General features: G+C 40.2%; 1 protein-coding gene across 1 annotated transcript in view; it reads right to left on the bottom strand.

Annotated features, from left to right (window-relative positions):
* Nucleotides 1-13,118, bottom strand: part of LOC119005744 (thrombospondin type-1 domain-containing protein 7A) — a 104,651-nt gene that overhangs the window by 18,292 nt on the left and 73,241 nt on the right. The window contains exons 19-22 of the mRNA XM_037073634.1: nt 9,314-9,429; nt 8,621-8,738; nt 5,022-5,167; nt 2,776-2,950 (exon numbers count right to left, since the gene is read on the bottom strand). Coding sequence (XP_036929529.1) covers nt 2,776-2,950; nt 5,022-5,167; nt 8,621-8,738; nt 9,314-9,429 — 555 coding nt within the window. The remainder of the gene's footprint in view (nt 1-2,775; nt 2,951-5,021; nt 5,168-8,620; nt 8,739-9,313; nt 9,430-13,118) is intronic.

Here is a 13,118-nt window from a genome sequence, read left to right on the forward strand (position 1 = left end):
ACATGAATAAGTGACACAAAATAGGAAAAATGTCTCCATATAAAAATGATACATTAAAACCAGGAAGCTGTCCACGAGAAGCATCTAGCTCAGTGGTTTCCTGAGTGTGGAGAGTTTTTGAAGGTGGCGTTTGTGTGTGAAGGTGACCGTGAAGGAGGAAGGGAGATGGTGCCTTGCAGCTTACTGAGGGAAGATCTGATACGCTTCTGCTTTTCAATCTTTACTTTATGTGGAGAAAGTAGAAGGAACATTAGACTCAAACTGCCAGATGGGTTGCTAACTTTGTTAAACATACGACAATAAACCACTTAAGGACTTACAGCAATTAAATTAGACTATGCATCTGCGTAATACCTCACAGGTTTTGTTTTGCGTGGTTGCATATCATGTGAACAGATGTCCAGCTCAGCATAAAGACGGTGCTGAGACCGAATCACTCACCGAAATAAAAGAGTCATCCTGTGCAGGTCGTTCGTGCACTGACACTGCCAGGTTTGAGGGTTTGTTACGTGCTGAGGCTACCCATGCTGAAAATGTGTGCACACATGGCGCACTAACGAGCTTTGGGAGGCCTCAACAAAATGACACATGGCATCAGTCGTGTTTGAGAGTTTTGTTCTACAGCTTATCTGCTCAAAAACTATGCACATGAAGTTTAGAGGGAATATTTCACACAAGGATTTACAAAAACGTTCTAATTAAAATTTTTCCTCTATCAAACTCATAATATGGTGAACAACTAGCTCTAAATTATAATATTGCCATTGATATATATGATCATGCTTCTTCTTTTGTTCCCTGACTTCCACATGATTTTTTTCCTGGGACATGCAGCTTTTTGTTTCAGTCGGTTAGCTTGTTACGGCTGATAAAATCAGCTAATTACAGTTGTCATTTCTCCAGAAATATTGACAATCATCAGCTAGAGATGAGAAGCCTGGTGTTGTCTATCAATCAGAGACCTGCTGTTTCAAAAAGTGATAAATCTACCACAGTCATGATTGCAAGCTGTCCTTCGATTTAATTCTCTCTTTAATTTCTCTCTATTTTTAAATTTAGTGTTTTTGATGTCTTAAGCTTTAATACAATGTATAAATCACTTTTAATCACATTTGTTTCTGAACTGTGCTATATAACTGCCTTACTGTGAGCATACTAAGTATAGGGCCACACCACGTTTCACACGAGCCATGTCTATAATCAACGTAGAAAACACTTCTTCAGTCTGTTCTCCTCTTAATCAGCATCCACATTCATATGTGAGGTGAATAAATGCATAAAATCTATTGTCATTTCCAGCACAGTAGATTGTTATTCAGAGGATGTAGCTCCGCTTGCCATCGTCTTTTTTAAAATTTTTTATCAGCCCTGAGGGTTTTTGTTATCTCGCCCACACAGATTATTGATTGCACCCCTTTTTCCCCCCGTTATTTTATCTCTGTCTCAACGTGTGTGTGTGTTTTAATCACTTGCCTCCATGAGCCTTCACTGTACAAATGGAATAAATTGGATTGAAGGTGTCACAGCTTTAATTTGGATACACCTCTCACTCTATTTCAGTACAAGAGCAGGTGGTCTAAATAGTTTGTGTCTTCCACATAAAACATAAAATAGTCCCTGACAGCAGTAGCGCCTGTGGCTTGGCCAGACGCTTCAACAAACACAACTAACAATGTTCGTGGGTGGGAGGCATGTGAGGGACCATCTTTTGACCATTGCACTACTGTTCTACCCTTGTCATGTGAGACTTCTCACTGGGAGGTGAAAAAAAAACGTGGTTGTTGAATTTCATTTAATCTCCTTCGTGGCACAAACTGTGGATAGGCATCAAGTAACTGGGAGAAAATGGGGAAAACTGGAAGAAAATATGAGACTGAAATCTGCATTTAGAGTACGATACCTTGGCAGAGAAGAATCGAGGGCTCTCTGACTTGCTACAGGCAATGAAATACAGTAGGTACCAGTAAATTCAACTTGCACAAAACTGCACCTTTATAAAGTACAAGTCATAATGTAGTCCATTTAATCTGCCCACAGCTAAGCTCCTACCTCAAATTTTAGAGGTCATGATAGATCCTCAGCGCTAGTGGTTAAAGATAATAAAATCTACCCTGTAACAAAAGTATTTTTAGAGGCTGCTTTGAGATGAGACAAACCGCTGACATGTGTTGACTGTGTTTTGCATTGCACACTGACTTCTGTGTTCTGCTGGTTGAACCTGAGAGCAGCTCTGCAATGCAAAACAGAGTTGTAAAGGATTATTTCACTTCAACGTTTGTTTAGCGCTGAAATCTCTCTGACACTCAGATGATCGTGGCTCAACTGAACTCTGTGTGTCGACAATCTCTGTATCACAGCAATGGCGGTGAGTACTGTGTTATATCAATCAGCCTGTAGACCAGGGGCCAGATGCAAAAGAGAAAAATGGGAAGAAACAGTTCCTCAGAATTCAGGATCAAAGATTAACCAAATTCAAGGAAACTGACAGTGCCGACTGCAGAGTCAGAGATTTGTCTACTTTGAAACACAGCTTCAGATTCAACCAAATTCAAATGATACGGAGTTAGAAGCTAATACTAATTCTAAATAAATACAACTGCACAAGATTTGACGTTAACTGACATGAAATGATCCAAAAAAGTGCACAGTCTTAGCCTACTGATTAGCCTTTACTGATACTGCTCCTGCTCTACCTTGTGTCTGGATGTGACTTTGCAAGGTTGCTCATGCAACACAGGAAGCTCAAAATGACCATATTTGGAGCAGCATTATTACCTGGGCAGGGGAGGGTACAGGCCTCTTTCAGTCTGATCTGTTTGTCTCCGTTGACAGCCAGCTCCAGGCTGCTGCACAGCTCCTCGTCCACCTGGCTACCTTCGCCATCGCTGGAGCCGTCCGACACGAAGCAGGAGAGGTTTCTGTAGCGCATGCCGTGTCCACACACCACACTCTGACAGGACGGGGACACCACAGAGGGAGGATGATGAGTTATCCCAGTGAGAGTGGAGAGTTACATCAACCTACAGCCATTCGGTGACAGCTTAATACTGGTAATTTATAGCTACGCTAGCTATTTTAAGCGATAACTCAAAGTCATATTAAGGCTCCGAAACTGAATCTGTTCAAGTGTCTGCTGGACCATTATTAAAAGGATCAGGTTTTTTTGGTGTATACATTCATGTTGTTCATCTGTGCTGCATTTTACCAAGTGCAAAAAAAAAAACATTAACTGTGTAAAATATTACTGACAGTTTTAAGCTCTTTGCACTCTGAGACTGATAAACATGTATGTCTGCTCTGGTCTGCTGAAGAAGGTAAAACTCACTTTTCCTTTTTCACTGTAACTTAATCCACTATTTAATTAATTAATTTATGGACAGTCAGCTCTCTGAACACACGTCTTTAAAATTTGACAAGTATGTAATTAAAATCTGCACATGCTCATTATTTTTTCCATCTTCAAACACTCGTCTTGGAACAGTTTCATTTAGTTAATCATCAAAAACCCTGCTGTCTCCTCATGGGATATAAATCACTGCTGACCATATCTTAACATCGTGATGCTTAAAGAAAGCTATTTTATCATTACACTGACTTAAAGTTGTGTTCAGACTCTATTGTTCTTTTCAGACATGAATCAGATTAATGCTTTTGCTGAAATTAAAGAGTAACGTCACATCTGGACCCTATTTTCCAATGTTTTTGTGTCTAAGTGACTAATGGAGACAATATTTTTTGAAATTGGTCCAGCAAGACTGCTACAGCTGGCAGCTGGCAGCCACAAAGCCAGATGCAAAGTAATCATGGGCAATAGTGCTCCATCAAAATATGTACATTTAAATATTTTTGCCACTGATAGGGTCAAATTGTTATTCTGAATCCCTAAGAGAGACATTTATGTTAAAGAACAGGATCATTTTTCAAAACGCTATCATTATAAAACACACGCAGCTCTGCTTTAGTCACAATAAACCTTTAATTTACTGTGTTAGATGTGGCAATATAAGGAGAAGAGTATTTTAACATTTAACAGGTGAATTAAGGGTTTATTTCAACTAAATTACAGCTGGACCCATTTCAACAGCATTTAATTCCTTCAACATGAAGACATGGAAACAAAGAACCCAGGTTGAAAAATACAAAGGTTACCCTTTAAGTTATTATGGAATTATTTTATAAACACATGAATGATTTAAAAGGCTAAAGATTTAAGTTGACTAAGAGTTTAAACAAGTACTTTTCATTGTTAAGTGATGGAATCCACCATGCCTTCACACACACACAAGAGATTCAAAGGAAAACAATGCATGTAATCCAGTGTGACTGTTTTTTAATTTAATTTGATTCACTCTTCACTCTCTCACAGCCATATCAGAGTGGAAATCTTTCAGGACCTGCAGACATCAGGCTAGTGGATTACTGTGCATCAGTAGAAATGGCTGACAGTAACTGTAGTTAGAAAAAATTGTCTCCCTCTCTCCGTCTGTTTCTCTCAGTCATAAGTATGAGGAAGGTTGAGATTATTGGACATTTGACAGAGTTAATTGAGAGGAACGAATGACCTAAATTATTGCTAAGAGGTTACAAGTCCCCCTGTCTTCCCATAAAAGTACACCCACGCTTGCAAAGTTTAGTTTTATGTGATAAAGCGATGCAGCAGACTACTCTAATAATCTGACCTGGTGGCACACAATGCAAAATGAACTGTAAGGGCTGCCAAATATCTTGGCAAAGGTATTGGTTTACAGCAATGTATCTGCATTAAAAGTGCATTAGATTGATTTTTGCTGTCTATCCCACAAAATAACTGCATGAGCTGGGATTTGATGGGACTGTTCATCAATACTAAAGACTCCATTATTTTTTGCCATGTGCTGAGATTTCTGTCTTCCAAAATCCACTTTTTGGCTCAAACTGTTGTGTTTATTGATCCCTCTGTGAAAGCTGCATTCCGTGTGGCTGACATAGGTCGATACTATGATTAATAATTAATTGTATAACGTTATGATTTATAGACGTACCTCCACCCGACACTCAGACCAGGGGCTGTATTGCCACCGGTAGCAGGGTCGTACAGGGCACGGCTTCCACTGCTCCATCTGAGTCGGGCAGGGCCGGCCGTCGCCCTGAGAGGCCTGAACCACCGACCTCTGCCGCCACATCTTACCTGGAGGAAACACACAAGAAGTGACACAATCACAAAATATGCCAAGGATTTATACTGCCATGATTACACTGCCGAATTGTTTGTGATGGTTTGTTCAATTAAAACAAATATCATGCCAGAAAAACAGTAGCAACAAGGTCCTCTCTGACTTATTCCCCGCTCCTATATTGAAATCTGAGTGTTGTGCTTGATAGATGTTAAATGTTCAGTATTGCTTTTTCTTTCTGCAAAGTCTTTACAGGTTTTTGTTTCACACATTTTTGATTATTGAGTGTCAAATGTTGTGTTTTCTCCACAATGAACTTACTGCAAGCAGATCTGGCACACACAGCGGCCATTACCACACAGCAGTTATCCGTTCTCCCTCTAAACAGCTCATTTTAAATACACGTGTATGTGTTTGTTTTGAATTCATTAAATTAATGCTACTGTGCGCAAGAGCACTTTACTTTAAAGGAGCCGGGTTTTTATGAATAGCCTGTAATACTGCACTTTTTCTTTTCACTGCCACCTTGATTCCAGGTGCACTTGCGTAAAATGGCTTTGCTTCCACATCAATCAGCAAACTCTCATCATCCAAGAAATTACAGCAAACACTTCAGAGAACATTTGATTCAAGAGCAGAATTTACACTATGAATTTGCAAAGAAACGACTACACAGAAACCCTGCGCGCTCATACACACACACGCACACATTAAAATGCAACCTTGCTGTCTACCTGTTTTAAACCACCCACTCTCAGATCACAGAACCTTTCATTTGTTGAACGTCCCACTTTCATTTTCACACTGCCTAGCCAGCAATCTGCTCACCTCATAATACACCTCTGCCTAGCCTATGACACCTTTCGACACATAAAACACAAACCAGACATCCCACACACTCACACAAACTGTACAACCTCATATCCTATTCCAGCAAGAGAACTTCCCACACACACAAACACACACACTCACAAAAACACATCAAATAAGGTCCCCTCTTGCTCCTTTAGCCTTTCTGAAACTTTTATCTTATTCCTTGTGATTTAGCAACTATCGCAGTAGCAATGCTTCTTCAAAGTGCTCCCTGCAGCCCTGAGGAGCAGGAAGATGTAATGGGACAAAATCAATTGTGTGAACCGCCGGAACAACAGCAATGCAGCAGGGGGACAAATTTTCGCCGGTCATTGGGGGAGACTGTAAGGTCTCTTAAATAAACACTTCCTCTTTTTTTTTGCTTTTGTGAGTTTTTTTTGGCCAAACGCCTCCTGGGGGAGCAGGAAATGTGTGATATAAGACTTTTTTAGTCATTCCAGGATGTTCTGCTGAGCATGCATGTTTACCAAACCACTGCATGCGTTAATACAGAAAACTGTTGATGCAATATTCTCCTTACAAACAACCTGATACTGTGTGTGCGTGTGTGTGTGTGCGTGTGTTTGTATATGTGTGAAAATACTTTCTAAGCTTCATATATGCAGGCTCCTGCAGACCTCTGAGTTTTTACTTGCATCTCCCTGCTTCACAATCAAACATGTCTTCATCTACAACTCAAGGCTGCTAAACAAACCTGCAGTCTTCTTTTACTGGCTACTGAGCATCGTAAAGCCGACTGCTGCAATTTCAGTATCTGATTATTTCATTTTACAAGCAACCCAGGGAGTGTCAACAAAAAGTCACACCTGTTTCTAAGTGCTGCTGGATCATAACGATAATATCCGTCAGGTCTGCCTCTTCACATCATCATACTATATTAACAATGTCATTATCATCAAGCACACCGTGGATGTACGTGACCCCTGCCGTTGGACATATTCACAGATTAATTTCTTGTCCCAGATTGTTTATGGAGGAGAGATCATAGCAGCCATATTGCAGATGTGTCAGTCACGAGGTTACTGAATGCTGTAAACAATTCAACTTCAAAAATATCATTTTTCCATTTTCCCTTTTATGTATCTTTGAAGCTTACCTGAGTTTTCGACCTCTTGTCGTGCTATGGAGCTGTTTATACATGAGTGAATCCTCAGTTTTGTTATTTACACACGAGAAAACATGAGAGCAAAGGCAGGAATGAAGAAGACTGCAGGGTAGTAAACATTTATACTCATGCAAACAATGAAGGATTTATATTGTTTAAAAATATGATCTTTGCAAATGTTTTAGGTCGAAGTAAATCTGTTCAACATGTTTTTTGGACCTCAAAGATACACACAGTGAGGTTTGGTGAGTAATAACGAATGTAAAACTACCTTTTGTTTGTTTACAAGCGAACTCTACAAAATCCCTTTAAGTTCGTTAACATCATCTCACCACCATCATCATTTTCTGTATTAGCTTGTCTTAGCTTTTCATTGAAGCTGCCTGATCGTTACACTTCGTGAAATATTTAAATAGATTTATTATGTATTTATCTTTTTGCTGCACCGTTATAGAAAGTGGAAATATTCTTGATGTCTTGTGCATCATTGCAATCACATTTCAATAACTTTTGAAAAACATGGCTCATGCTGTGCAATGCTATGCTGCACAGCAAGAGTCTGTAACGACTGAACCGACTGCAGAGCTGTGAAGTTTAAGAGTCAAACCTAATTTGAGCTGAATCACTGCCCCTGTTATCTGTTGCAAATTCAATAGCTCGATGTGTTTGGTTACTTGCCAAGCTCAGACTAATTCTGTATCATTTTTTTTATATCCCATCTTCAAAACATTTATAGACTAACTTTAATGTCAGTAAGTTTTATTATTTGTCCCTGAGCTTGTCTTTATGGGGTTATGGGATCTTTTTCTCCTCGCTCCTTGTAAAGTGATATTGAAAACTGTAATATAAACACATATCAGCACAGTGATCATTCTGTTTTCTTACTACTAAAGATTTACTAAAGATACAAAACTTCTTGTGTATTTTTTCAGTTGTGCACTTCCCAGTCCCAAATGTTCTAACAATTTTAAAACCTTGAATTAGAAACTGTAGCAGTGTGTTTAATTTGGTTGCCTGTTGCTATCACTTCAGAGGTAAGCTCAGATGGTGTGTCAGGGAGTGAGGAAGGAAGTAGAGGAACGTGACTAAACATAATGTGAGCAAAGCGTTCGTACATCACCTCATCCGTACACATTTCTGCCTGAGTCATGCCAGATAGTTTTTCCTTGATTGGTTGCTTAAGACTGAAACTGTCGTGGTCCCACGCTACTTCAGATCATCATCAACCTATGCTCCTGGTTTCATTGCTTTGACTGAGAGGCATCTAGCAGCAGAAATCACGTAGTGGGCGTTTAATTGCTAAGGAAGAGGTGACCTAGCATTTAGAGAAGATGTCTTGCTGAGTAAAGGTCACATATTTCTGTTCTTGCTGCCTGTCAGTTCTTTGATCAAACGGGAAACTGCTCAAGGGATAAATGTCAACAGCAGTTTGGAAAATTTGAGTTCATCGTGGTGTTGAGCAAAACGCCTCGATCATCATGAACCTTACCTTCTAGTCCACACGTCTGTGAACACTCTGACCAGGCCGACCACTCCGACAGCTGACAGTTGACGGGACACTCGACAACACAGGAGATGTTCATCTGCCACTTCTTTTCTAAATTCAACTGCAGCACAGGTAGGAAATGAAAGGGGGTAATTCATGGCACATCATCATATCATTTGCAACACATGGGAACAAACCGATTCAATCTGTTACAGCCAGAGAGGAGTTTGACCTCTCAGCACTACAATTCCCAGAAGTCTTTGTTCTGGCAGGGGACGGACTTGCTGGGCAGCATCAGACCAGCAGTGTTGGAACATCCAAGCTGCTGTGAAAGCTATTCTGACACAATGTGTTTTTGTGAATGAGCCAGATGATGAAGTGGGCCAAGGGTTAAATAGCTGAGGGGACGGCTCAGCCACAGCCCGCCGGTTACAATTACAGGGAGCCGAGACACATTATGAATGAATAAAACACTCAGCCTGAAGCTACAACAACAATCTCTGCACGGGAATATTGTGAATATTTAATGTTGCTCTGGGCCTAATAGTACTGGAAGGGTATGGTAATCTATTGTAATGAGTGATGTGATTAAGTCATTAAGAAAAATGATGGTGTCAAAGAAAGAGTGTAAAAAACTAAACAGCCACAGAAACAAAAAGGGGAAGCACAAAAGGAAACACTTGAGGAAAGTCCTACCTTCTCACAGAATTTCATATCAACTGATTTGCCGTTGCTGCGAACACAGTCGAGCATCCGGGTCTTGATGCCACTTCCACACACAGCCGTGGGACTCAGCTGACATGTGCTCCAGTCTAAAGAGAAACAGAACATATTCAAGTTCAAGTTTACTATGTTGCATTTCCTCTATTTGCTTCTTTCACATTGCAAGCAGTCCACGAACTGTCAGGAGAAAGCCACATGGAGAAATAAGCTAACTGTACTTGTCAGTTTCTTAGTTGGATTCTAATGCAGCAAAGTGTCTTGATCCTAGCAAATGATCTGCTAAAACCAGGTAGTAAGGTTTTTCTGAGCTACATTAGCTCACACCCTGAATACGATGAGAAATAAACCAAAATAAACACCGGTGACAACATTTGAAAGGTCTCTTAACTTTATCAGTGCAACTGTTTATAGGAAAAGCTATTTTTACAATAATACAAACGTCATAGTTTATAGTTTTTATATTTTTGTGGAGCAAAATCAAATCTAAAGTAATTTAAGGCCTCAAGTCTTCAAACCTGCAGTGTTCATTACATTTAAGACCTTGCCAAACCAGTTCAACAAATGCTAATCAAGCCTATCAGCGGCATATCAATCTCTCTGTACAGAACAATATACCAGAGGCTTTAAAACTGGAGTCCACGGTGATTTTCTCACGCTGGCCCACCGTCAGCAATGTATTTCAAGTCAACCAGCAAAGATTGGCGTCTTAGAGCTGAAGGGAGGTATGACAGCGTAGGAAACAGCAACTAGCAGTATTGTAGGGCCAAAAGCTTCATAATTACTCTTAGTGCCAGAAAGGGAAGACAAATGTTTTGTGCTGCAGGATTAAGGGCAAGTTCAAGTAAATGTAGAAGTCCTTAGCAAATACGATGTGTTTTTCAGATGTGAACGCTATAAATGACACAACATTTAAAAATTTCATCCGTCAAAACTTTGTTACTAATGTTTTTATGTGATTGCGCTCTCAAATGTCTCAGTATGCCAGAGTGTGGTACACCCTACACTGCTCATTTCCTTCTTTATATTTTATTAAACCTTTTTTTTTTTTTTTTTCCAAATCTGTAGATACTAACAGTCTCAGCAGAATAAAATCAAAGGCAAGTTCCAACTCCATTCTTAGATGTCTATTAACACATTTTCCAACCGCTTGGTTACAGCAGGAAAAAACACAACACTGACGGACAGTATTATCACTTATTAAACTGATATAGTTGAAAACTTCTTTATACATCAAGCAGATACAGAGCAACATTAGCATTCATTTGAAGTTGTGTATGTGGCCATGTGATGAAGTCCAATATTTTCTCTGATATAACTCCGCTTTGCTCTACAGCAACTCCCGAGGCAAAATCCAGCTCAATTAGCTTCTAAATGCTCCACCATGGTACCCAGCCAGCCGGGTCTGCCTGCTGTTAGATGCGGGGCAGGTAGCCTTTAGTGGGTTTAACAGAGCTTATTTGCCTGCCGTGCCTGGAAAAGAACCTGATGAGATCGGTGAGGATGAACCAAAACAGTGAGAGTTCACAGCAGGAAAACCAAAACAGTGAGCTAAAATATCTTGCTGTATAGAGCTGAGGGGACCTGCAGAGTTGGGTGATAATAACAAGTGATCCTTTCCCCTACACACACATAGACATTTGATCACTTCAATATAATATTGTTCATATAGCACCTTTAGGTGTGACTCACAATCATGTCATAACAGTAAAGCTCTTAACATGCATCTGCACAGGACAAAACGTTTGTCATAAATATTCATATTATTTGTAATATTCAGGGTTGATGGAGAAATACAGGCACAAAAACACAGTTGGAACATTAAAAATTGTACAAGATGAGCTGTGAAGAAAAATCCTCCAACTACATCTTGCAGCAAAATATGACCCTCACATGACTGCTTCCTGCTGCAGAGTGGAACAGACAACTTTGCCACATACAGCAAGTATGTCCCAGTGTTCAGCAGGTTGCTGCTCTTGATTTTACCACCCTGAGTGCAAGCAGAGTTGGAAGGCAGGTGAGAGGGAGTCATGATTTAGACAGGAGCAGGATGGAAGAGGAGAGGAACATGTATTCAAGTCACAAGAAACCAGCATTTCACGAGTGCTCGTCTTCTGTAGTTGGATGTCTTTTCAGTTGAAGCAGGTTGATGTGACGGGACAAAACACAAGGAGACGCTCTTCAAATGTGTTCAAATGCGTCAGCTGTCATAAATTCTTTACACTTCAGAGTGAATAAATCCCAGACAGTGAGAAACAACCATGACGCGCCTCAGCCTTTTCAGAGTGAACATGCAGAAGTGCACCGTCGCACCATGAGTCCATGTTACTTTGAAATATGTTTAGCTTAATGTTTTATATGCTGATATACATGTAAATGTTGCAGAAGGCAATTTTTGGGTTACATTTTTGATGTGGTGTTCTGAGACATGACACTACAAAATGAATTATTAATTACTGACTTAACTTAAACTTTCATTCCTTCACTGAACTGTATGTGATAGATCTTTTCAGAAGGATTAGCCAAGCATACAAATGAAACCACTACAGGCTCCCAGATGACTCAACAAAATTACAAGCACGCCTTGTGTGTGGAAGTTTGCCTTCATCTCATGACCTTTGTTGTATGACGCACTTCATCTCTCTCCACCATCCTCCCCTTCCACCATGACACCCTTAAAACTTGAAAAAACTGGTGTGTGTTTTGTTGTGCGAGTCAGACTCTATATAGCTTCTTGGCTGTCGAAGATCACTGTCGATAACAGATGATGACTTTGTCAGCAAAGAGGTCACTGGAGATTTATAACAGCTCACTTAAATCCAATAAATCTGGCTGCCATCAGGATCCTTTTATGTCAGCATCATAAGTAAGCTGTGGTGCCAGGCCATCATATGTTAGTTAAATAAAACGGATTTGAAAGCACCATCAATTCAACTTCTCCTAAATAAACTTCACCAGAAAAATACATATACATAAGAAGCTGAACCTTGCAAAAAAAAAAAAAAAAAAAGTCAACTTTTCATTCCAGACTTTGGGTGCCAGTGCCTTTAAAACCACAGTGTGCAGTCTGTTGGTAAAAACACTCTGCAACAACAGGGAGGCTGAGGTATCACTCATGAAGTGTGCCATCCGTTGACAAAGATGAGTGGCTGTTTTTAGCTGCAGTGAGCTCGTTTGCAAACTCAACTCTGGGAATTGTGTCTCCTTCTGCCGAGTAGCTTTGTGGCACTCTGGGGACTGAAAATAGGGAGATTGCAACAAGAAAGAGTGACAGTAAGAGACAAAGAGAGAGACAGCAAGAAAACGAGTAAAACTGTGAAGGAAGGTGCAGCTTGGATGGTCCCGGCATGAACAAAGAAAAAAAAAAGGAGTGCTTTACCCAATAATAATCTCTGCTCGTATATTATGTACATATACCCTGGGATGCCAGTATGCCACTGTGAACACAGCAGCAGGGATTATATGTCACGTCTCACAGTGTAACCACACAAAGGGGCGACAGAGAAGGAGGGTGGGCTGGTTGAAAATGTGGGGCAGCAGCAACGCAGGCAACACAACAAATCTTTAGAACTGAAATAACGAAACAGAGACAATCTCTCATTTTTCCATTCATATTGAAAGAGTTGGTACAGTTTCCAGAATGAAATGTGAAAGAGCTGCCACTGTGACATGTGATATCGAGGTGTGATATCCTGCAGATTAGACAGGGGAGGTCTGGAAGACGGCCAGTTCAAATCATTGAATGGTTCTGAAATACTTTTCTTCATAGCAGCTTTAATTG

Source organism: Acanthopagrus latus, chromosome 17 (genome assembly GCF_904848185.1).
Source record: "Acanthopagrus latus isolate v.2019 chromosome 17, fAcaLat1.1, whole genome shotgun sequence".
NCBI classification, from domain to species: domain Eukaryota; kingdom Metazoa; phylum Chordata; class Actinopteri; order Spariformes; family Sparidae; genus Acanthopagrus; species Acanthopagrus latus.